Source organism: Lethenteron reissneri, chromosome 8, assembly GCF_015708825.2.
Source record: "Lethenteron reissneri isolate LAM-NWPU_2019-01 chromosome 8, ASM1570882v1, whole genome shotgun sequence".
NCBI lineage: Eukaryota > Metazoa > Chordata > Hyperoartia > Petromyzontiformes > Petromyzontidae > Lethenteron > Lethenteron reissneri.
Window position 1 is genome coordinate 4,407,113 of NC_083786.1, and position 24,560 is coordinate 4,431,672.

The 24,560-nt window shown below is 44.0% G+C and overlaps 1 protein-coding gene across 2 annotated transcripts; it reads left to right on the forward strand.

The window, feature by feature from the left end:
- Nucleotides 1-988: 988 nt before the first annotated feature.
- Nucleotides 989-14,420, forward strand: MBIP (MAP3K12 binding inhibitory protein 1). 2 transcript variants are annotated; one of them, XM_061578695.1, is made up of 10 exons: nt 989-1,119; nt 2,255-2,373; nt 4,758-4,871; nt 5,936-6,103; nt 6,398-6,494; nt 7,287-7,352; nt 9,956-10,108; nt 10,878-10,975; nt 11,432-11,473; nt 12,348-14,420. In XM_061578695.1, exons 2-10 carry the CDS (start codon nt 2,311-2,313, stop codon nt 12,465-12,467), a joined length of 921 nt encoding a protein of 306 aa, XP_061434679.1. In that variant the 5' UTR covers nt 989-1,119; nt 2,255-2,310; the 3' UTR covers nt 12,468-14,420. The 2 variants fall into 2 exon arrangements, with proteins under 2 accessions (XP_061434679.1, XP_061434686.1); XM_061578702.1 differs by having other exon boundaries at nt 995-1,119; nt 2,252-2,373.
- Nucleotides 14,421-24,560: the final 10,140 nt, after the last annotated feature.

Consider the following 24,560-nt stretch of genomic DNA (forward strand, 5'->3'; position numbering starts at 1 on the left):
CTTGAGTGTTGTTGTGCCATTGCTCGTCTGGTACGCGTAGACCGCCAGACAGTCGAGACAGGCGGCGAAACTGTTGCGTTCGAAAACGATCCCATTGCAAGGCAACGGCGACGAATGCTGATGCCAATGTTTGCTGTCGCCGTTCGCCGCGTCCGTCAGCCGAATGAAAGCGAACTTCTTCCAAACATCCGACGAAAACTTGCCCGAGGTTGTCTCAAAGCGGAACCTGCACAGACTGGCGTCTAAGCCCTCCGCCTTCTCCTTCCTGATGGCCTTCTGCAGACTGTTCTTCACCGACTCCAACGACGTCCAGTCAATGGGATCGACAGTAGGGTCGATCGGCAAAGAAGAGGAAGAGGAGAAGGAGGAGGAGAAGGAGGAAGATGAAGCCATGTTGCAGGGCGCGGGTGGGAGAAAAGACTTCAGGGAAATGAGTGACAAAAGGTGACTCACCAGTGACTCACGGGCCCTGCTCACTCATTGGTTGGGGTGAGTCACGTGCGGCTACCCGCACCCGGGTACGGGTAGCCGGGTACCCGGGTATCCGGCCGGGTACTCGTCTCCCACCATCTCTCTCTCGTCTTCATCATCTCACACCATCTCTCTCGTCTTCATCATCTCCCATCATCTCCCGTCTTCATCATCTCCCACCATCTCTCTCTCGTCTTCATCATCTCCTCCCATCATCTCACACCATCATCTCTCGTCTTCATCATCTCCCACCATCTCTCTCTCGTCTTCATCATCTCCTCCCATCATCTCACACCATCATCTCTCGTCTTCATCATCTCCCACCATCTCTCTCTCGTCTTCATCATCTCACACCATCATCTCTCGTCTTCATCATCTCCCACCATCTCTCTCTCGTCACCGGGTATCGGGTACCCGGCTGCAATCTCTGGTGCGAGGGGGGAAAAAAAACCTCTGATCTGGCACCGCGGTCACGCCGCGATGGGTGGGACAGCGGTGGCGGCGTTACGCGTCGCCCTCTGATGGCGTCACCACCACGCCGCTCGCAGCCGCCGCTGCTGCTGCTGTTGTTGTTGTTGTCAAAGACCCGTCGTGTCCTCTGGTTCCCTCCTCCTCCTCCGCCTCCGTCTCACTCGTAGTCCACGATCGGTGATTCGCTCGATCGATTTTGACTCCCGGCCGAGTTGCATTCGTCTGGGGGCCATCGCTCAACGGGCCCTCTCATCCCCATCTCTCTCTCGTCAGTCTCTCACGTTCTCTTCCACGACACTAGCCCCCCCCCCCCCCGTCTTCCCACCATCTCCCATCATCTCTCGTCATCTCTCACCATCTCTCTCGTCTTCATCTCCTCCCCGTCTCCCACCATCTCTCTCTCGTCTTCATCTCCCATCATCTCTCGTCTTCATCATCTCCCACCATCTCTCTCCCGTCTTCATATCCCATCATCTCACACCATCTCTCTCTCGTCTTCATCATCTCCCACCATCTCTCTCGTCTTCATCATCTCCCACCATATCCCACCATCTCTCTCGTCTTCATCATCTCCCACCATCTCTCTCCCGTCTTCATCTCCCATCATCTCCCACCATCTCTCTCTCGTCTTCATCATCTCCCACCATCTCTCTCGTCTTCATCTCCTCCCCGTCTCCCACCATCTCTCTCTCGTCTTCATCATCTCGCACCATCTCTCTCTCGTCTTCATCTCCCACCATCTCTCACCATCTCTCTCGTCTTCATCATCTCCCATCATCTCACACCATCTCTCTCGTCTTCATCATCTCCCACCATATCCCACCATCTCTCTCTCGTCTACATCATCTCCCACCATCTCTATCTCGTCTTCATCTCCCATCATCTCTCACCATCTCTCTCGTCTTCATCTCCCATCATCTCACACCATCTCTCTCGTCTTCATCATCTCCCACCATATCCCACCATCTCTCTCTCGTCTACATCATCTCCCACCATCTCTATCTCGTCTTCATCATCTCCCACCATCTCTCTCGTCTTCATCATCTCACACCATCTCTCTCGTCTTCATCATCTCCAATCATCTCACACCATCTCTCTCGTCTTCATCATCTCCCATCATCTCTATCTCGTCTTCATCATCTCCCACCATCTCTCTCGTCTTCATCATCTCCCACCATCTCTCTCTCGTCTTCATCATCATCTCACCATCTCCCTGTCCGACATCTCCCCCTGTTGTTGTACCACTCCAATCGTGGACCATCCCAACCCGCGTCAATCCCCCCCACCCCCCGTCCCCCGTGTGTATCAGCAGGTTGTCGTGTTGGTGTTGATCGTTGAGCTCGGGTCGTCGAGACCACGTGGAGGAAGATGTCCCACGCGATCCAGACTCTGTCGAAGCTGCTGGACATCGTGGCTCGGTTAATGCAACAGGTGACGGCCACAAACTCCACTTGTGTGCAACCCACGAAGGCTGTCACGGATTCTAGCGATTACCTTTGGATATCTGTGAAAAAGAGCTTCATAGATTATCAGATTCCTCCAGTGTAAATACGTGTTCTGATGTTTTCGCAGTGGGGGTGTTGGGGGTGGGTATCAGCTGTGTATAATCCAAATTGAGTGAATCTGCGGGTGTTTTTCGCTCTATTCAAATTTAGACCAATGACGCATTTGAATGAAGTGGATGTGGAAGTCATATTCTTAGGTTTTTTCGGTAAAGTCACGTAGGTAAAAACATTAAAATTAATGTTTAGTTGTCACAAACCATAACAAAGGCTCACCCTCTTTAGCCTCACCCTACCATGTGAATAAAAAGTGTGTTGTACTTGGCCCTTCCCCCCTCTCCAACCATTATATAAACGGAGTGGTAGCTCCTGCAATCTCTCATTTACTTGATACAGCTGTCGTGGCTGTGACGGTTCCACCTGAAGACGGAAGCTTGTGTTGCCTCCGAAACGTCGTGATTTTTATTTTATTTTACTTTTATTAATTTTAATGTTTTTACCTACATGACTTTACCGAAAAAACCTAAGAATATGGATGCAAACGGCGCGTCGTATATCGCGGTTAATAAACCCCGCAGTATTAATTGGGGCGGCCGCTGGATTCGAACCCGTGATGCGAAACGCGTTTAAAGCAGCAGCAGCAGGGCCCATGTCGCACACAGAGCCCCAGGGTGTTCAGAATCAGATCAGAAAGGGTTTTATTCACCATGAAAGTTTGCACAAACAAGGAATTTACTATGGCAGGAAGGTGCATACATTCAACATATAGGAATCTTAAAACTTAAATAAGTGGTATACAGTCTAACTATACTAAAATTACAAAGTCTAACTAATACTCAGGGGCTAAAGTATGTAAAATTTTGAATAAGTATACAATATCAAATGTAAACTAGCCGTAATATACAATACAAAAATACAAATAGGGTAACATGTTGTAAATATGGCAAGGTGTAATTTTGTAGATAAAATGTTAAAGTAAGTGTAAAAGTCATTTTAAGCCCTTGGCCTTGCTGAAGAGGCCCACAGCGGATGGGAAGAAACTGTTTTTATGACGTGAGGTTTTGGTCCTGATGGACTGCAGCCTTCTGCCGCGATGGATTAATTGTTATGTGTGGGTGTTTGCATCAGGGTGAGTTTAACTGGAGTGTGTGAAGTCAGGCTGGGTTTGTTTTGTTACGGTGATTGGATCACAATTGGCAGGTTGGGATTAATTGCATTGGGTGCGTGAACTAGGTGTCGGTTTTATTTTATTGGGGCTTTAGAGTCGGTGGGTTTAATGTCACTGGGGTATCAGAGAGTATCTGCGAGATTTTTACTTAATCGTCTGTTTTGAGGTTCAGAAAAGTGGATTTAGTGCCCATATTCTGGCTTAGATGTGCATTATTTTTAAGATGTATATTTAGAGTTTTCTAAATATATATTTTGTATATATTTATGTGATGTCTGAAATGTGTTTGTTTAAAATTAATGAGTGGGTTGACTATTTTCATAATCTGTGTTTTATGTGAGTGGTGTTGGAAGTCAACCTTTTAATTCTATATGCATTGTTTTATATGAAAAATATATATATTTTTTGATCACCCAGAGATGGCATATTGAAATTTAATAATCGTTTCTGGTGGGGTAAAATGAAAGTACACCCACAATTTAGGTCGCTATTCCCTTTGGGAAAAGTAGGCCTTAGATTGCTCTACACAGCAGTGAATAGGTAATGGATAATTCTGTAATACGGTACAGCATATGACATACCTCACTGCCGTGTGACTGACCTCTTACTATCTTCCATGTGTTACCTAGTGGCAAGTTGTATCAACAGAGGGCAGTCCAGGGTGCTCAAACTTCTATGCTCTCCACGTTAACCAACCCGCACAGGCCGGCGTGGTGAAGTATGGTCAAATAGGGACGCCCCACGGTGGCAAGATGTGAACTACCTCGCCTGGTATACAGGAGGTCGTGGATTCCATCCCAACCCTGATGCCTGCTGTATATTTGGAGTTTGCATGTTCTCCCCGTGTTTGCATGGATTTTTCTCAACGTCCTTCAGTTTTCCTCTCCACATCTATAATCAATGTGCATTCAGAGTATTTTGCTGCTGTAAATTTCCACGTGATAAGCCATTTCGTCGGGCTATCATTTGTGGCCAGGTCGTTTCTGAAAAAGAGCTACATAGCTCAGTGGGACGCCATTATCCAGCAACAGATTGACACAAGACCTGTGTACATGTACACACCAGCAAGCCACCAGCTGAAAGTGCCCTTTGCCTACGATAGTGGCTGTGACTGATTGCAGCTAACCTGCCTGTTTTCTCCACAGCTTGGATTAAGTGAGGATGCGGTGAAGCTCTGCATCAACTATGAGAAGCTTGGCGAGGGCTGTGGTCTGGACACGCTGTCCCAAGCTCTGCAAGTGCACATGGCAGCCCTGAATGTTTGTACAGAGAACGCTATGCAGAATACATAACATGCACCGTTTGTAAACACTTGTACAAAGCCAGACACCAAACACAGCTCCAACCGAGCATAACGCGCGTGTGTGGTCAAGGGGGGAGTGTGGTTAGCAACTGGCCAATGTGTATGTCAACAAGGGTGTTGTTGAAGCAAGCGGCTTCTGCATCATCTATGTAGCTTTTGCAATAGCAAAGCAGTATCGTTCTTTATGCTGTTAAGGTTGAAGTGTAAATGCATGGAAGCTCCCAGTTCGTGGAGTGAAACGTTGGGACATAATGCTGAACAACCCCAAAACAGCGCTATGCAATACAGCTGCATAAGGCTACCTCGTCGTTGTTTACCAGTACATAGTGGTAGAGTGGTACCTGGGTATACGTCGTTAATTCGTTCCAGAAGGTAGGACCTAAACCGAAAATGACGTCTACCAAACGAATTTTTCCCATAAGAAATAAAGGGTTAGGAAATAATCAGTTCCAGAGTATAATAAATGATATTTTATATGGCATGTTATACATTAATGGGGTTGTATAAAATAATTTAGACACTACTTATTACTAAAATGCATACATAAATTAAAATAAATGCATAAATAAATTAAAATAAATAGAAATAAAAGTAAAATTTAACATCACTTTACCTTGCTGAGAGGAGTTGAATGAATTCGCCAAAAATTCACGTTAAAATGACAAAGAACACGTGAAAATTCACGGAGAATTCTAGCAAGGGTTGTGCACTGAACGAGATCTACTGTACAGGCAGACTGAGGAGCGGCGCTTTGTTTCAGTCGTGAACGGGGGTCTACGCGGGGTCTACGCGGTGACTCATCCCGACCCATACAAGTTCTAGCAAGCGCGTCGTATCCCAAGCCAGACGTCGTATCCCAAGACATTTTTTTCTCGTCAAAACACGGCGTGTACCAAATTCGACGTATACCGAGGTGTGACTGTACTTGGAAATTGTTACCGTCTCGTTAACGGATTGGGCAGTGCATGAACGCAGCAACCGGAGCGAGTGCCTCTGCCTGCTGTTCCTTCTCCCACTCAGGAACTTCAGCAGAATCTGGGAGAGGCAAACCCAGAGCCCATTGACGTTGACAGCCCAGAACCAAAACCCCGCGTGGGAAAACCTCCAGAAGCCTCGCCACCTACCGCTCGGCCCAAGACAGATGACCTTGAGCCTAAACTTGTGCAGATCCAAGCTAGAAAAGCAGAGGTACGTTCGCCCACAATTTACCTATCCCGAACTCTTTACATGAAGGACAATCTACTAATCCGGGGTGGTGTTTGAAGCTCATAATGAGTCTTAAACGGCTCCGTGGTGTGTATTCTTTGACTTCACTTATCAGCTTATACAGATGTTGGCGGAGGGTCATTTGAGCATTTTTCCATTGCTCTGCTGGGTTTAAATGGCCGTCGGCTTTTACATGTGAATCGCACCCGTGTGTGTTTTATGAGCGCTATCCGTGCGCATTCCTGCTCGTGCGTTTTGTTGGTGTGCTCCTTGTAGATTGATAGAAGGATAATGGCCTTTATGGAAAGGAAACAGCTGGAGGTGAATGAAAACAACATCAGGGAGTTCTGTAACGTCATCAGCTCAAACCAAGGTCAGTTCCATCTCCTTTAGCTGTATTGTCACACTCTTAGGTTTTTCCGGTAAAGTCACGTAGGTAAAAAATAATAACAATAAAATAATAATAAATGAAAATAACTCAATTAAATCACGACGTTTCGGAGGCAACACAAGTCTCCATCTTCAGGTGGGACCGTCACAGCCAAATTTACTGTATGATACATTTATTTTATTATTATTCTTTTTTACCTACGTGACTGTACCGAAAAAACCTAAGAGTATGAATCCTTGCAGTCACGAAAGCTTCAAATCTAGAATGTATTGTCACACATAAATGTAAAATAATCCATGCCAAGTCTCACATAGTTTTTTTTATTTTAGTTTAGGAAACCTGCTACCATGTGTACAAGGAGATCATTCTCAGGATGAACACATGAGAAACCCTACTTGCTCTACTTACTTCGTTATGTGCTGATTAGGAGGACAAGTAATACTACATTAACAGGCGTATGTTTCACAAATGCAATTTTATAAAGATAACAGGTCCATTACCCCATGGGGTAAATATTGCTCAAGATGATCTATTGGCTGGCAGAATGAAATGTATTTTGTTTGGGCATGTGTTACTTATTACTTTCTTTGTTAACTTCCACGGAAACCTCTTTGTCCTGCATGTTTGTGTTTCACTTGTGGTCCATCTTGGCGTGGTCCACTAACCCGTCCTCTGCTGTCTTTTCTGGCATTGGATTTCCACTGCATTTCCACAGACATGGATGAGCCTGCTCATTCTGGTTATTTAACCAATCAACATTTTGTTCCCGTTTAGAAAACAGCTGTGCCAGGACAGATGCTGTATTCACACCACGGCCTGGAAGCATAAGCCACATTAAAGGTACCTTTACGGAAAGTTACATTCAAGGCACACTTATTCTGTCAGCAGCAGCAGCCACGGTCTATTCACTGCTGGATGAACGCCTCTCCAAGCCAGGGTTGCGATTTGCGCACCAATTTCCGCAAACATGCTGTTTTCGACCGCATTTCGCGGTAGTGTCTGTGACCCTCTTCCGCACAAATTTCCGCAATTTGCGGTGATTCCTGGGAAGACTTCCGCAAATCGTGACTTCGATTCCCGCCTATACCGGTGCCGTACTCGCGCGGTTGGCGCACATATCTCGCGTCTACCCACTTGCCTCTGCCGTAGCTACTCTATACCTCCTGCAAATAAATACACTTTACTGCTAACGATAATAGCTCATAACATCACACACAGATTCAAAAATAAGCAGCACCCCCACCACCAAGAGCAAGCCTATCGTCCTCGAGCGCTGGTTCCTCGGCCGCCTGTGCTCTCATTGGTGGCTGGGCTGAGACCACCAACTCACTACTCTTGAGAACCCAGTTTCAGCACGGGCAGTTGCCAGGGTTTTTAATCCAGGATCTCAGCAGTGCCAGCTAAAAGCTCTGACCTGTGACTATATACAGTAATGCCCCAGTTTGCATCGGGGATGCGTTCCTGAAAGGTGCGACAACGAATATCAAAGAGACGTCAATCAACGCAATTTATAGGGTAGGTGGTGGAGGCGAAGGCTGAGAGGCGACATAACGAGAAAGGATGGACGATGTTGTGTCAGCGACGTGTGGGGTTGAGGCGACGAAAATTGGTTGTGATGTTAATAAAGCGACGACTTATTTGAAAAACGACGTTAAAGGGGGTAACGTAAATCGGGGTATGACTGTACTTATTATTCAGTGTACTGCATTATTGTGAGAAAATATCTTGTTTGAGATTGGATAGTACGTCCAGTTTTATGTCCGTTAATTCGGTCCATTAGAGATATTATTAGCCTGCTTTTCATCAGGCTAATAATAATACACAAAATCGAATAATTACTTGTTTAAACACCGACATGCCAATTACTGCAAGGAGACACAAACCATGTTGTTTTACATTGTATGTTACTGATTAGTGATTGCGCATTGCAAGGTGCTCAATTCTTACATTTTCATTATTGCATTGTATTGGGCCTGACATTGGGCCTTCACAAATCTACACTGACCAGTGTGGTGAAGTATGGTTAAAATAACCCTCATGACTGAAAGGCTTGAGGAGGCCTTCATCTAGAAGTGGATTCTACACAGTAAAGCATTTTTTTTATATATAATACAGGGTGCTTAAAAAAATGTTAACACTTCTGAGAATTTGCAACAACACCACAAGAAATGTGCCTCCGGGCTCTGGAGACCACCTGCAGAAGATTCCAGGTATGCGTTGATAATGATGGCGAACAAGGGGAGATTCTTAGACTTTTTGAAGCTATTAACATACATTTGTTTATTTTACCAATAAAAACCATAGTCCCATAAAAGTGTTACATAATTTTTGAAGCACCCTGTATATCGTTTTCACAACTGGCCGAGTGGGTAGTATGGAGTTGATATTGGCAGATTGAACCCCATCTCATTTGTAATTCTGGGGGGCAATATTCAAAGGATTCCTATCAGCTGTGACGTGGGTCGTTTCTCACAACTAAATCTTGCACACACTTTCTATACGGACCAAAACTCAGCAACTTTGATGCCGAAGACAACATGAAGCGCTGGAAGAATGCGAAGAAGAGAAAGTACATTTGCTCGTAATCACGCTCTGCCTTTGCATAAAGTACATTTGCTCGTAATCACGGCTCTGCATTTGAATAAAGTATGTTGCTTGTGCGGAAATGCGGAAATCATATATTCATTGCAATCAGTAGCTCAAAGCCCTGCGTGATGTTGGGCCTTGCATATATCCTTTCCAATAGAACGCATTAACGTGTTGTTAAAAGCGCGCGGTCACAGGAGTAGTCTTTCCACCGTTTGCGGTTGACATTAGCAGAAATGCGGGAAAAATTGAACCCTCCTTCCGCATTTTCCATGCCGAAATCGCAACCCTGCTCCAAGCCATCGCATTCCACACAGTCTTGCGATACCACAATCTATTTCACTGCTGCACAGAACTTGAAGTCTTCACTCTATCTCTACGGTAATCATCCTGCCACACTTGTTATGTCTTAAATTTCGATTTAAAGCTTTCGTGACTGCAGGGATTCTTCTTCTTGGTTCTTTCGGTAAAGTCATGTAGAAGGGAAAATAATAAAAATAAAACATAATAAAATACAATTCTCACAATTATAATAAAATACATTTCTCCCAATTGTGAGAATTGTATTTTATTATGTTTTATTTGTATTATTCCCCTTCTACGTGACTTTACCGAAAGAACCAATAAGTTGTTCTGTCTTCCTCTCCTTAACTTCAATTAAGGTGGCCGACATTGCAATAAACATTGTCATACAAACCGCAGGCAAAATCCATAGCCTTTAAGGCGATAACAGAGAAACTTATTTCCCGCTTGTGACATGCATAACACCACGTAGAATGTCAACATAACCACGGCTGCTGCGGGTCGTGCTCAAGCGACAACCCAAACGTGTGTTTGTGTTTTTTCCTCCGCTCCAGTGTCGCGCGTCGTGAACACGTACGGCCCCCAGACGCAGCAGGAGGTGGCGCAGTCCGGCCGAGTGAGGGGCGGCAACGCCTCCGAGGATTGTGGGAACTCGGCCGTGGAGGAGCGCCTTCAGAATCTCGAGGAGCACCTACGTCTCCGGCATGGTGCGTGCATTGGGTGTTTTGTGCCGTTCGCAACACGTAAGGCTGTCGGGAAGATGCCGAGGTTCACAGACGAGATTCGCCTGCCAGTTAGGGGACAGTGTTGCCGTGTAGTTTTTCCCCGTGTAAGTAATTTGTGGGTAATTTTTCACATTTGACAGTTAACATTGTGTGTAATGCTGATACTGATACTTATGGAGTCAAGTACACAGAGGGTTGCACTTGGGTAAAATGGTAATTGGCCGTGTGTGTTCGTGAAATAATTTAGTTCACTGATTGGATGACCTGATAATATTTGGAGGAAGGACATTGTTTACTCTTAAACCCAACTGTTTAATAACCAAGAGTAGACTACGTTTTTTTAGAATCACAACAGAATAATATACAAAGACTTGTTTTAAATTATACTGGTTTGCTGACTCGCCCTGTGACGAGAACAACAACAACAACAATACCGACTAAATAAATTCTGTTGAAGAGGTATCACTTATCTTCTTGGTTCTTTCGGTAAAGTCACGTAGAAGGGAAATAATACAAATAAAACATAATAAAATAATTCTCACGACGTTTCGGCCACAACGCAAGCAGCCATCCTCAGGTGAAGAACAGGTCTGTTGGGGAGACAGTGACTTTACCGAAAGAACCAAGAAGATGAATCCCTGCAGTCACGAAAGCTTTAAATCGAAAAGGTATCACTTAATGTTGATTCGTGGTGTGGTGGTGCAGCATTCTGTATGTTGCCGATGGTTGTTCTTCCTGTGTGTGTATCCAGGTGGTCCGGTGCCAGGTAGCGTGTACGCACGTCTGCAGGAGCTGGAGAATCGTGTGCTCCAGCTGGAGGGCTCTTCCCCCGAGTACTTTGAATCAATAGTGAGTACCAGTTATTGTGTTCTCTCATAAACAACAAGCTCAAGACCTCTTTTATTTCCTCGGCCTATCACCGAATGTGACTCCCGTTCGCCACAACAGAAATATTTCCACTCATTCTGCACAGCGTCTTTAGATGCGGCCTCATTTACATGCCGTCTAAATCCGAATTGCGTTGTAAAATCGGTGATTTTAAATACATGGTTTATGCATTACGCAACACGTTTATGTTTAGTATTAAGTGAATGCAATTTTTGAATATTTTGCTCAAGACATGTTTGACTATCTGTGATATTGTCCATATTTTTTAATCTAAACTAAGCTTTTATTTGTCATACATTTAAAGCATTCATTGGATACATTCATATTTGTTGTTGAAAATGTTTATTGCATACTAAGTGTCAATATTATATCACAAATGATTGTATTTAACTTAATTGAGCGATTGTTTTATCGCAGAATTCATTGAAAAAACGGAAGAAAGTTCACGATTTATCGCAAGTAAGTACTGCCAGTGATGCTGGAAGTGATTATAAATAAAAAAAGATTGAAATAAAAGATATAATTTCAATTTAGTGTGAGCCTTTACGATAATATTGAGTACAAAGGAAGTCCATGGGATTTAAATTACTTTTCTTAAATATATAAGAGTTGGGTTTTAATTTGATGTTGCTTTACTTTCAACTGGCCCATTGCTGTAACAAGCACTAATTATCAAAGCTCATCACCTTTTTTTTTACTCAAGAAGTGTCTGCCAAAAAATCATTTTGTACATTTATAGATGCTTTCGTTACACTTTTTGTTTTAACAACAAGGCAGTGATCATTGCAGAAGTGGTGAAATGTTGCTTGTGTTATAGTGCCCCATCGCCATCGGTCATTCAATGTTTCTTTGAGACACATTTATCACCAGGAAAGTGAAAGAGGAAATGTTTAATGGCATGCATACAATGTGATCAATGTAAACCGTAGACATTCGACTATAACGCATAAAAATTAACATTTTAAACATGATCCGTGCGTTATTTTAAAATGTGTCCAAAACATTTACATGAACGCATTTTTAAATGAACCTTTGGAAATACTTTATTTTGATAGTCTGAGAGCTCGTTCTTTATTAGAACAGCAGCATGGATTTAAATATCTAAGTTACATTGGTTTAAGTGAATGCTATTTTTGAATTTCAAATAATATAAAATATATTTACTACCTCATCAATAATATATTTATTATCCCAAAGTCTCTTATGAGTCCTAATTTACATTTTTACGGAGAGTTCTGCCACGCATGTCATGCCAGTTGAGAATGTTTGCTGTGTGTAAGCTATGTGTAAGATTGTTTTTGTATGTTTTTGCCCTTTTTTACCTACCCAACAGAAATATACTCTCTCCGATCTGGATGCCAAAATCAATGTGCTTAGAGCAATGCTGCTAAAGAAGAGCACCGATACATCAGCTCAGACTATGGACGTGGATTCTTCCAACCACGTCCCTTAGTGTCGCACTCCGTACGCTCACCGTTGTGCAATGTTCTTCGACTGCCGATCAATTACATTCTTTATTCGTATCCGTCGGAGCTTAATTATTGTCCGCTCTTTTTATTATTGCTCTGAGTAAAAAAAAAAAATAGCGGTGTTTAGATTTCGATTTAAAGCTTTCGTGACTGCAGGGATTCATCTTCTTGGTTCTTTCGGTAAAGTCACGTAGAAGGGAAATAAAAAAAATAATAATTATGTTTTATTTTTATTATTTTATTACTTCCCTTCTATGTGACTTTACTGAAAGAACCAAGAAGAAATAGCGGTGTTTTAACATCACGGGGCTGTAAGAGTAAAGTGATGTTGGTGTGCAGCTATTAAGGGGACCGGCTTACGCACGAGGGAGTGCTGTCCTGCAGTTTTGCACGCCCAAGGCTGCTTTTGTCTCCCCATTGCTAATATGTAACATGCCAGGTAATCATTTAAGGCTGAGTTGACCAAGGGGAGGCTCAGGGTATCTTCGGGGTTTTTCTTGGCAGTCATGATAAAAGACATAATTCTTTCTGAGAAAAATATGTTTGCAGAAGACAATTTCAGGATATTTCTACACACGGGGATCTGTCAGGCTGGACACTCGTTGATCTATTTGGCAAGTTGGATGTGTTGTACTGGAGACCCTTGTGCCATGCCTCTGTCTCACGCTGTACACAATTAACAATCGCATAATTTCAATATATTATTTAGCAGCAGTGGCCATGTAGCCTGACCCCAACAGAGGCCACACACCAATAGCTTCATGTGACCGACAGCCAGAACCATGAGTGGCGAAATGTTAACTACCTTGCCTCGTATGGATTTTTCTCCGGGTCCTCCGCTTTTTCTCCTCTACCTTCGTAAACATGCGTTTAGAGTATTTGGCTGAAATACATTTCCACGTAATAAGCCACTTCATTGGAGCTATACATTTTTGTGGTTTGAGTGGCCGTCACGTGGCCGGTTTGTTCGCGCTGGTTGGCTGTGAAGCTTTTAATTTTCTAGGTCGGCATGAGTGCCCGAGCAGTATTCACGTCTGAATGTGTTGCCAGTGGGTGAGTGCCCCAGGCTGTTCACGCGTCTGCAGCTGTTTGTCGTTTCGAATAAAGTTATATCGACAATTTACAAATAAGGTCTTTGTGCAGCCACACTTGGAAGTGTGTCCAGGAGGAGCACGCAGCTCGTGAGCTGCGGTTTGACCACCCCGAGTCTCCAGCTCGTTTCTAGAGCTCCTCGGTGACAATCCGATGTTTATCGATTATCTGCACAGACGCAATGCTGTTGGCTGCTCAATAGGTATCCAAAAACATCGAAATATTAAATTACTGCTCCGTTGATTTGTGATTATTGTATGTAGTTCAGGTTGATAAATCTACTTTTCACACCTTTTCCTGTAATCTGCCATGATGTTGAGCATGATGACAGGGTTGACTATGTACGGTGTGAAATACGTTTAACATACATGTTTGCCCATCTATTTAGACCGTTATATGAACCGCCTGTTTATGTAAGATTATATACTGTGTAAGTATGTTTAAACGATATGAAGGATAAGCTGGATTCACTTAATGTGTGCGTGCATTAACGTTGAATGTTACCTCGAGTAGTTTTCGATTCTGGCTAACTACATGCTTTAAGTGGCATGTGTAAGAATTAATGTCTTTCATGTTGTATGTATGAGTTCACATCACCATTCTTACTAGGTGCAGCAATATCTACTGCAGTAGCAACAAAAATGCTTAATCTGAATCACAACACTGAAATGAAAATGAGGGTTAATCATTCCTACCGCTAATGTGCATATGTCAACTTTTTATCCATGAACAGTATTTTTATCTACAAACATTCCAAGTCTGGTACTTTTGAGTCGTTAACATATTCTGTACAAGTGCTTGTCAATTTTTTTTAAATAAATGTGTAAAATGTTAGGTCGGTGAAAGTGTCTCTGGTGTGGACCAATCAGTTTCAAAGACTGCATATATTATCAGAGTACGTTTTTTGTTTGCACTCTGACCACAAGTATTGTGGTTAATGCAGACATGATTCCTTGGTGTTTTAACATCTTAACACCTGTTTTGTTGCCAGAAAAAAGGGTAAAACCTATTCTCATGTGAAATCAATGTTTTGTCTATTTTGTAGTTCCTCAAGAAGTACCATAAATATTAGTATTTTAATTAAAAGTATAAAAGCATTGCTTGAACTGCAGTCAAGCGAACTTTAGCCAGGTGGCATTTTGGTGAGTGCCTGTTTCGGTCAGAAGACTATTGGGTCCATATTCCGGTAGGGGGACGACTCAGCCTATCATCCTTCTGGGGTCACTAAAACGAGTACCACTTTCTGGCAATCCAAATTGTCGCTTGTCGAGCAGGCCTCGGGAATGGGGAAATTCCACCGCTGGGCTGCTCAAGGAGAGGGAACACCACCCATTTGCCCTGTTGATCATTGATGCGCTTTCAATGTCATTTGGGTTGTTTGTTTATGAGGAAACGGTATCCTTGAAAATCATCGCATAAATAAACTAAACTTGCATTTTCCAGATAAAGCCCACTGAGCTATTATCTCAACCTGGCCAGAAATGATAGGTCATCGAAATGGAGTATATACAATGCGAAAAGTGAAAGTTGTGAAATAAACTCAACGTGTGTCTCTTAATGTGGAGGGCAAAATCAGAGGATCTGGAGAAAAATCCACGGGACCACCACGGGGAGAGAGAACCTGCGAACTCAGCATATACAGACAGGGATCGTCAGGGTCAGGATCGAACCCACGACCTCCTGCGTACCAGGCGAGAGAGATCACATTTCGCCCACCCCCCCACCCGGATGCGCGTAAAGTGTTGCGGTTCATAACTGAGATGGCATGAAGATCGTAGTGCCGAATCTGCTGGCTTTGCACTATCTCTGCAGCAGTGGGTGATCACAAACCGCACCAGGGCATCCCACGGGCAATGTGGAACACGTGCGCTGCGCAGGTGGACTTCACGCGACGGATCGAAGCGTGAACAGTCGCCCCTTAGAGTCACTCGTCGGCAGGATGACGACGTTTCACTCTGCGTCAGGTGATGTTCTTGACTGGATATCAAACCTCGTTCTAGCATTGTACACGGGGATATTTCCACACGACAGAAGAAGACTACAAAAAAAAACACGCAAGTGACTGATTATATTGTTAGCTGAAATATCCCGATGCACATTGCGTGAAAAAATATAAATTTCGATTTAAAGCTTTCGTGACTGCAGGGATTCATCTTCTTGGTTCTTTCGGTAAAGTCACGTAGAAGGGAAGTAATACAATAATAACAATAAAACATAATAAAATCATTCTCACTGAGAATTATGAGAAATATTTATTATGTTTTATTTTTATTATTTTATTACTACCCTTCTACCTGACTTTACCGAAAAAACCAAGAAGATGAAAAAATATATATTCTGAATTGGGATCACACAGAGCACAATCGCCCTTTTTGCAAAAACTAGGCAGAACCCTCACAAAAAAATATTCTTATATGACAGCGTGCCATTCCTGGGTTAACGAACAGAGTAACAAGAACAAGAACCTACAAAATATAAATGAATACATCCGTACGATCCGATCGTAGCATACAGCACGTTGAGATGCTACCAGTGGGGGGTAGGGTGGGAATATCAGATTTTAATAGCGTGGATTTCTTTTACCCCTTAGTTTGCTCGGTTCGACAAGTGGCTGCGGTCTTCCCACCAAAGCACTCGAGCCCACCCCCCCTCCCCTTCCCCGAGACGTACATGAGGTCACAGAGAGAATCCAGGAGCCACTTCAGTGCCTGGCCCCAGCCCTAAAGTTGTGGGAGAAAAATGCATCAAAGCGGCTTTGGCTGCTTGATCCTAACAGCCTCCGCCTCGCCGCAGCGGCGGCGGGCAGCAGCAGCAGCAGCAGTCAAATCTCTTGTTTGTTTAAAGCTGGATTACAGGCGAGCATTTCAAACCCATCGAGCTGCCCATGCAGAAGTAGGCGCTGCATTTGGCATTGTTTGGACAATTAGGTTACGGCGGTCATGAATCACGACTGCGGGGGCCAGTGGGAAATCTGCGGAAGTGTTTAGCTTAACATCAGCAACAACGACGACGGGACGTCGATATTTGGGGAGTGGATACGAGTCTCGGGGGATGGTAATGGTTGACACGCTCGACTTGCAAGGTACAGGTCACCCGGTTTGGTTCGATCTCCAGGCACGGCAGTTGAAAGTATGGGCGTTTTGAAAAAATTAGTTTTGCATAAAATTCCCACGTGATAAGCCACTTTGTTGAGCTGTCATTTGTGGGCAGGTCACCTCTGAAAATGTAGTCAAAAGCTAAGCAGGCTTTACCTGGTGAGATAAAACTAATTGTTGAGTTTTATTTTTGTTTTAAGTGATGTGTTTGCCTTTCCCACACTTTGCGCTCCGATCGTGTTTGTGTATCGTCTGTTTCATCATCATTATTATCATTGTGTGTTTTTTGTTTGCATTTGACTGGAAGTATTGTGGTTATTGTAAAAAGGTTTCAGTTTTGTTGCCAGAAAAAAGAGGGTAAACCCCTATTATTGTTGTTCTGAACCGCCCCGACTCGACATCTGTGAAAAGAGCTTTGTAGCTCATCGGATTGTATATATATAAATATTCTACATGTGTGTTGAACTTCTTTCGCACCGTACGTAGCCAACCGTGCCTCTTATTATAAAATAAATAAATACAATTTTTTTTTATTTCCCTTCTACGTGACTTTACCGAAAGAACCAAGAATATGAATCCCTGCAGTCACGAAAGCTTTAAATCAAAATTTAACCGTGCCTCTGTTCACCCAAGCGGAATGTTTATATATATTAGCCAGTAAGTAGATCGACAGGTCGTTTGGGGTGGAGTCAAGTCTGGGTACTTGATCCCCCAACTGTTCAAAGGCATTTGGCTCACAGTGGAATAAGAGAGATGGGGGGGGGGAAAGAAATACAACCTCGAGAGAGTGAGAGAGCGTCTCGAAACCTCCCACTCGTGCGAGGACCTTCTGCCAGCCACATTGGCACGAGCCCAGAGCCGTTGCACGTCCTGCTCCTTTACCTTTTCACGAGTGTAACTCACAGTGGATGTTCTATTGCGACGTAGGAATGTGTGACTTGCACTCCTGGCTCTGAGTCACTAATGGAGGTGGGCACAATCCAATGCCCGTTTGATCATGGAGATGCTTAGCAAGTTAGCAGATCAATTCCATTGTTATCTTTAGTTCAAGCAAGCCTGACTCTGCTGATGAGACACTGTCGGTCGAAAATAGTCCAGAGTTTGTTCGTGTTGAACCGATCAATGTTGATAGAATTATGGACTCCCCATAAGGCCGTTTGGTTGATGTGATGCTTAAAACATATTTGTATTTTTTACGTGACGAGACAGGTTTGTGAATGAAGCATACTGTCTGCTTATTTATTTTGTTAATGTCTTGACTTGTCCCTTTACCCACTGTCGAAGAGCTAACTTTATTTGCAAGCTGTAGGGGGCACACGTGTACTTTTACACCGAAATCCATGGCGAGATGGCGTACGATAGGAATGCAACGCGGGTCAAATAACAAGTCAATATACATTATTAAGCTGTGAAAAGCGAATCGGGAGCAGACCTGGCTCGGGTGAATCATTGCCAGTTTCGTTGATTTTGTTGAACTAGGTTAGAAGGACACGAGTCTCATTCCCAAGAGCGACCAGGGTGACCAAAATTACAACAACAACAAAATAAAATACACACACAAATAAAATGTCCATACAAAACAATTTTTGGCTCGGTCATATTACTTCTAAGACGAACAACTACACCAGGTAAGCACCCAACGTTGACACAACGTTAGCATGGGGTTGGAACCGCTGGCTCAACGGAGGAGCAACGTTTCCTGTTTGCTGGGTAATTGGCGGCCAAGAATAAGAACCGAGAGAGGAGGACTGCCCATGGAGATGGAGTGACTAAAACGAGCTCGCGGGCAGCAGTCGCTTGGATCGTTACATCGCACCGCTGAGAGATGTGACGCCTTAGGCAGGCCTTCACTCAGCAGCGGATAGAACATAGCTTAACGCGTAGTCTTTCGCGACCAATATCCATAATAGAGGTGTTTGGGTTAGATCGCGTTAATATAAATGTGTCATATTCTTGGTTCTTTCGGTAAAGTCACGTAGAAGGGAAATAATAAAATAATAAATATTAAACAATAAGAATTATCACGACGTTTCGACTGCAACACAAGCAATCATCATCAGGTGTGAAATCCACAATTTTTTTGCTGTGGATTTCACACCTGATGATGATTACTTGTGTTGCAGTCGAAACGTCGTGAGCATTTTTATTGTTTTATATTTATATTATTTTATTATTTCCCTTCTACGTGACTTTACCGAAAGAACCAAGAATATGAATCCCTGCAGTCACGAAAGCTTTAAATCAAAATATAAATGTGTCGTTAAACCCGCCACAGATAATTCGTAAGGTTTGTCACGTAAACGAAACATGCCAATTCGTAACTAGTTCAGCACACAGCCAGAGTTTTGGAGAAATGCGATTGTGTACAGGTGATGTGAATATGTGGTCGTTGTGTACGATGCAGTCCGCCTGATGATGCTAGTTGTAATTACTGGCAAAAAGTCGCACTCCAATTGTACATGTTGTGGGTTTACTCTCCAACACACCAGTGTGCTGTACTAGTAACGAATTGGAATGTTTTGTTGACGTGACAAACCTTACTAATTAACTGTGGCGGGTTTAACGACACATTTAGATTCACGCGATCTTACCCAAAAACCTCTATTATGGATAGACCATAGCTATTGGTGATGATGAAGCACACAATACAAGCAATGAGCCGTGCGTGTAACGTCAAACTTGCTCCACTTTCATGGTTGATCATCAAAGCAAACCGCGAATACAAACCGCGTGGGTTTCCTCCAGGCCCTCTGGTTTCCTCCCACATGATTAGCTGGTAAACACCTTAATACTATAGATAGAGGACCGCATAGCTTGGGCAATTCTTGGCGCCGGTTCACCACGTGGCTGCCGTCTCTCCCACTTGTCCGTGATTCTCCCCGTGTCTCCGAGTCGTTTTCGCTTTCTCTCGAGAGCGAGCGAATGCTGTGCGCATTTTTCATTTTCTTTGGGTCTTTCGGTAAAGTCACGTAGATATGTTCAAAGAAAATAACAAAAACTACCGTGCTCATTTACAAGTTAAAATGAGCATGCTATAGAGTACAAAAGAAAAGTTTTGCTGGCTGGCTGGCTGGCTTTCACGTCCAGAGGCAGGGACGGACGGTCACGTTTATAGGACTTGTAAGCTGCTAGTTATTATCAAAATTAAATCAGTAATGTGACAAATCGTTACGCATCTATACATGTGCATATATCGTACACAATGACCACTTCTATGCACACCACCTGTACACACCCGCAGGGTAAGTGGACACAACCACAGTTAAGCCTACGCGTCAAAATAACCCCAGGTAAGTTGGTCGGCGTGTCTCGTGTGGTGGGGTCAAATGTGAGCACTCCCACGTGGCCCAATATATCTGACCAGCGTGGAGGAGTAGGACAGATATCCCAGAGATTGGGCGCTACAGAGGCCACTTTTATGCCGTTTTATGCCGCGCCGGTTGCACCGCCAATGCGTCCACATAACGGTGGGTGGGTGGGTAGTTGGGCTGGCTGGGTCGGATGGCGTAATCCGAAAGTTACGTCTGTCCCGTCTGTCTCTCTCGCCCCCCTACACAGCCACCACCACCCACCAACCACCATTAACCACCGACCCCCCCCCCACCTCCCTCTACGTGAGCGATCAAGGCAAATTTGTCACGTGCAGAGAAAACACACTGTGCAAACAGCTGCCGCTGCTGCTGCCGCTGGAGCACGAGGAGGAGGACGAGAGGCAGCGCGCTTCGGTGCCCTCGAGTTGCCGCAGCTTGACCACGCTTCGCTTGGACTCAATGCCAGCTCTCGTCTGAGCACTGGAGCAAGCGCATTCAGATGCAGACCCGTGGCTGTTTTCTCTCTTGGTCGTATCCACCACCCCCCACACCTCCCCCACACCTCCCACTTTCTTGTTTGGCTACACCGAGTCGGACTTTACACGGATTAGAGAGACAGGGCGGTCAAGCCCGTACAGAAAACAAGAAGAAACAAGTAAACCCGTAAAAACAAAGTTTTTCACTATACATTCTTTATATGCGTGGCGGCTAGAGTCTTCTCGTCCTCTGGCTTGAGATGGCTGCTACCTATGGGTCAGATGATTGTCTGCCAGTATTAAGCAATTGGTAATTAAATATTTAATTTGTTTTCCCTAAACAGTGTAAAATTTTGGAATTTTTTTTTCAGGAAAATTATTTGTCACACACAACGAGTCTGTGTGGAAAATGTCAGCTCGATTGGATCACGGGAAGTGGGTTAAAAAACGAGCGAAAGATTTGCACGGTCCTAAGCAAGCAAGCGAACTTAATATAAAGGATTTAAAAAAGGGGCAAACGAGGAACAACGAACACTTCGCTATCTGGGCGGCAGTAAATATTCTCTGGCAGCAAGCAGCGGGAGAATACGTTCTCAGATGGCTGTCTGGCACAGTGGGAAATCGTTTAAGTTGTTGTTGTAAAAGCTGAACAAATCACATCGGGCTGCAGGTTTGCCTTTGTAGAGATTAACGTGAGCAACTGAGACATCCGTTTAAGCTGGTAAATCCCACTTTTTCATTATCAACACATCCATTGCATTGTTGTGACTGTAACATTAGATCCTCTGGGTATTCTTGCTGATTTAGTCAAGGAGCATAAACCATCATTACGCAAACGCCGGTCATCGTAGCAGCTGCGGCTTTTGACCAGCCATCGAACAGAGACGGTCACCGCACCGAGCGCTTTCAGATGCGCTTCCGCGGCCGTCTGGAACGCTCTTCTTCCTGATATGCACTTTTTATATCTAGGTTGAAAACTAATTTATTTGAAACTGCTTTTTGTGCTTAGGTTGTTGTCCTTTCCCTCCGCACCTCCGATTATAACTCTCTTAATTCCGATATGGCCGTCTGGAACGCTCTTCTTCCTGATATGCACTTTTTATATCTAGGTTGAAAACTAATATATTTGGAACTGCGTTCTGTGCTTAGGTTGTTGTCCTTTTCCTCCGCACCTCCGATTATAACTCTCTAAATTCCGATATGGCCGTCTGGAACGCTCTTAATTCCGATATGAGGACGCCACTGGAGCTGAGCACTTTTAAATATAGATTTAAAACGCATTTCTTTAGAACTGCTTTTGTGTTAGTTTGCTGTCCTTCCCTGGCGCCTCAGATGAGCACGGTTGGCTATGTACGGTGCGAAAGAAGTTCAATTTGTTTTTAATGTGATATCGACATGAACTATGAACTGTAAAAACTAAAAACTATTTTTATTTTACCAGGTAAGGCCTACTGAGCTATATAGCGCTTTTGCAGAAGCAACCTATAGCCACAAATGATAGCTCAGCGAATTGACTTATCATGTGGACATTTATAGCAGCCAAATACTTTAAACGCGTGATGTTGATTCGAAATTTGGAGGGGAAAACCGGAGGGGAGGGGGGGGGCTCGGAGAAAAATTCACGTCACCACGGAGAGAGACGTGCAAAACTCCAAATATACAGCAGGCGTCAGGGTCGGGATCGAACCCACGGCCTCCTGTTTAGCAGTTGAGGTAGATGCCAAGAAAAGGCAACGAAAAAATGTAATGTAGAATTGTTTTAAAATACGCTTTAATGAAATGTACCATACTCGTAACGGCAGAACTCCACGACTCCAGGAAGTGGCCGCAAAGCTTTCCATAACAAAAGGGGCCGTGGTGATTTACAGCCAACGTGAGTTGAGCGTGGACAATTAGAGCCAAGCCGAAACATAACATATAAAAATGCATGTTTATTTTTTTCTTTATAAAATATATATTGTCATCAGTATGACATAAGTATACCAAGTTTGCAGTCGATGCCACATTGGGAAGTGGGTTAAAATTGAGTTACAAGATTTGAGGATACAACAACAGAGTGAGTTCATAGAAAGCGTGTATAAAGGTAGTTTAAAATAATGTGTTTATTTTTCATGATAGAATATGGTATTGTCATCAGTATATGACATAAGTATACCAAGTTTGCAGTGGGTAAAAATTTAGTTACAAGATTTGAGGATACGACAACGACAACAACAACAGACAGAGTGATTTAAATAAAAGCGTGTAATAATAAAAATATACTCATTGAAATCCCTACAGCTCAAGCTCGCACAAAGTGCAGGCGAAGCGTTCGGGGTTGGTGTTGTGAATCTCGATCCTCGCCGGCAAGCGCAGAAAGAAAGGCAAAACCGAGAGGAGCGAGCCGCAGCTAAAAACACGAAACTAAAACTAAACCCCGCGTGGAATACTTCCAAAGACAAACGCGTGTTGAGAAGAATTTGCGTAGCTCCAATGCTCACGCACAATTGGGACTTCCAAAGAAGAAGAATAAGATGCAGGCATTCCGGTCAATGGCGTAACATTATTGTTACGTAACATTAACTCTCATCAAGACGGAATGACACGACAATTAAACAAGGCGTACTGCCAGAAATGCAGTTTTGTTGTTGTTAATCTTTATTTGGCTTCAAATGCACAAGGTAATATAAAACACACACACGCGCACACAAAGGCAATATCAATAACTAGTCACTGGCTGCAAGTACAGTGGATCATATGAGGTGAACACAGTAAAAATGCATACCAAGGCTCCTCGACTTAAAACACCAAACGTTAATAAGTTCTCTTCAAGGTACACTTTTGTGTTTTCGTAAACATGTCCACCGATAGAAACTTGCGCAATCAACAACGCCACTCCATTCAAAACACGTGTGCCCATAGGCACCCGTCTTGCACGTGTGTGTACCTTGTGCCCGGGATGTGTAATGTCAACATGCAATGGTTCTAATGAGCTGGTAGGGGGTGGGGGGGGAAACAATTCCATGGCTTTAATGTTTAGAAAAAAGCTAAAATCCTTTGAAGCAATTGTAAGTTAAAACAAACAAATGGCCATTTTTGTAACCAAAATAAAATACAGCGCAGGAGTTTAACAGTTGTTATATATGTTTTCTTCTAGCTAAATCATATCACACGCACACACATTGGTGTATACATTACCTCCATGCAAACTTTTAACCAGAGTAGGGCATACATAATACTGGTAGGAACCTCCTGGTTACACCAGCCCACAGAGGATTATTGTGTCCGTCGTGCAGGGAGGGGCTGGGTGGAGAGGGAGGGGCTGGGTGGGGTGGGTAGGGTGGGGAGGGGCTGGGTGGGGAGGGTGAGGCTGGGTGGGGGGTGGGAGGGGTGGGGCTGGGTAGGTAGGGGCTGGTCACCCCGTGGTGCCCTTATAAAACTCAACGTTTAACCTACTCACGCCGGCTTGTGCCCGCCCTCACAGTCGGGAATATTTGCGGAATACACCACGCCGCCGTTGACCCTGGCCATTGACCAAGCAACCCAACGTTCCTACCAGCTCCCTCCGCAGGAATGTGTTGTAGGAGTTACAAGGATGGACCTGGGACTTGTACCATTCAGTGGGTGAGGTGAGCAATGAAATTTGAAAGAAAGACAAAAATACTTTGTAAGGCGTAAAACACAAGGCTCGTGCACGAACACCGACAAGCAAAGTGTGTTGAAATGACTGAAAACGATCCACATTTTCTCTATGTTCTCACTTAATCCACACCGCACGACTTCAAGTGTTTCCAGTGAGAGCAGCGTGATGTGTTTCGTGATATTAAACAAAAAATCAGTCGCGTGAAAGGCCTTCTCCCACCCCACACTCTGGAGTCGGGCAATTCTGGACCTCCAGCACAGTGGGGCATGCAATCAACTACGAGTGAAAAAAACCCTTCCTTCACTTCAAATCGATCCTTAGACACGTCCTTAATTCAACTGTGAGGATTACGCTTCCGTGATTTACACCTACACATGACAGCCCAAGTGAGAAATGTGGAACACGATATTGAAATGAAACGCGAGTGAAAGACGAGCACTCAACAAACACATTGAGTGCACTGAAACCCGACGCGATTACG

What these genes read in the sequence shown, in the direction of transcription:
- MBIP (XM_061578695.1), top strand. Translation starts at nt 2,311, where the DNA reads ATGTCCCACGCGATCCAGACTCTGTCGAAGCTGCTGGACATCGTGGCT. An exon ending in TGCACATGGCAGCCCTGAAT is followed by an intron (nt 4,872 to 5,935) that starts GTTTGTACAGAG and finishes TCTCCCACTCAG; the next exon opens with GAACTTCAGCAGAATCTGGG. An exon ending in CCGAGTACTTTGAATCAATA is followed by an intron (nt 10,976 to 11,431) that starts GTGAGTACCAGT and finishes GTTTTATCGCAG; the next exon opens with AATTCATTGAAAAAACGGAA.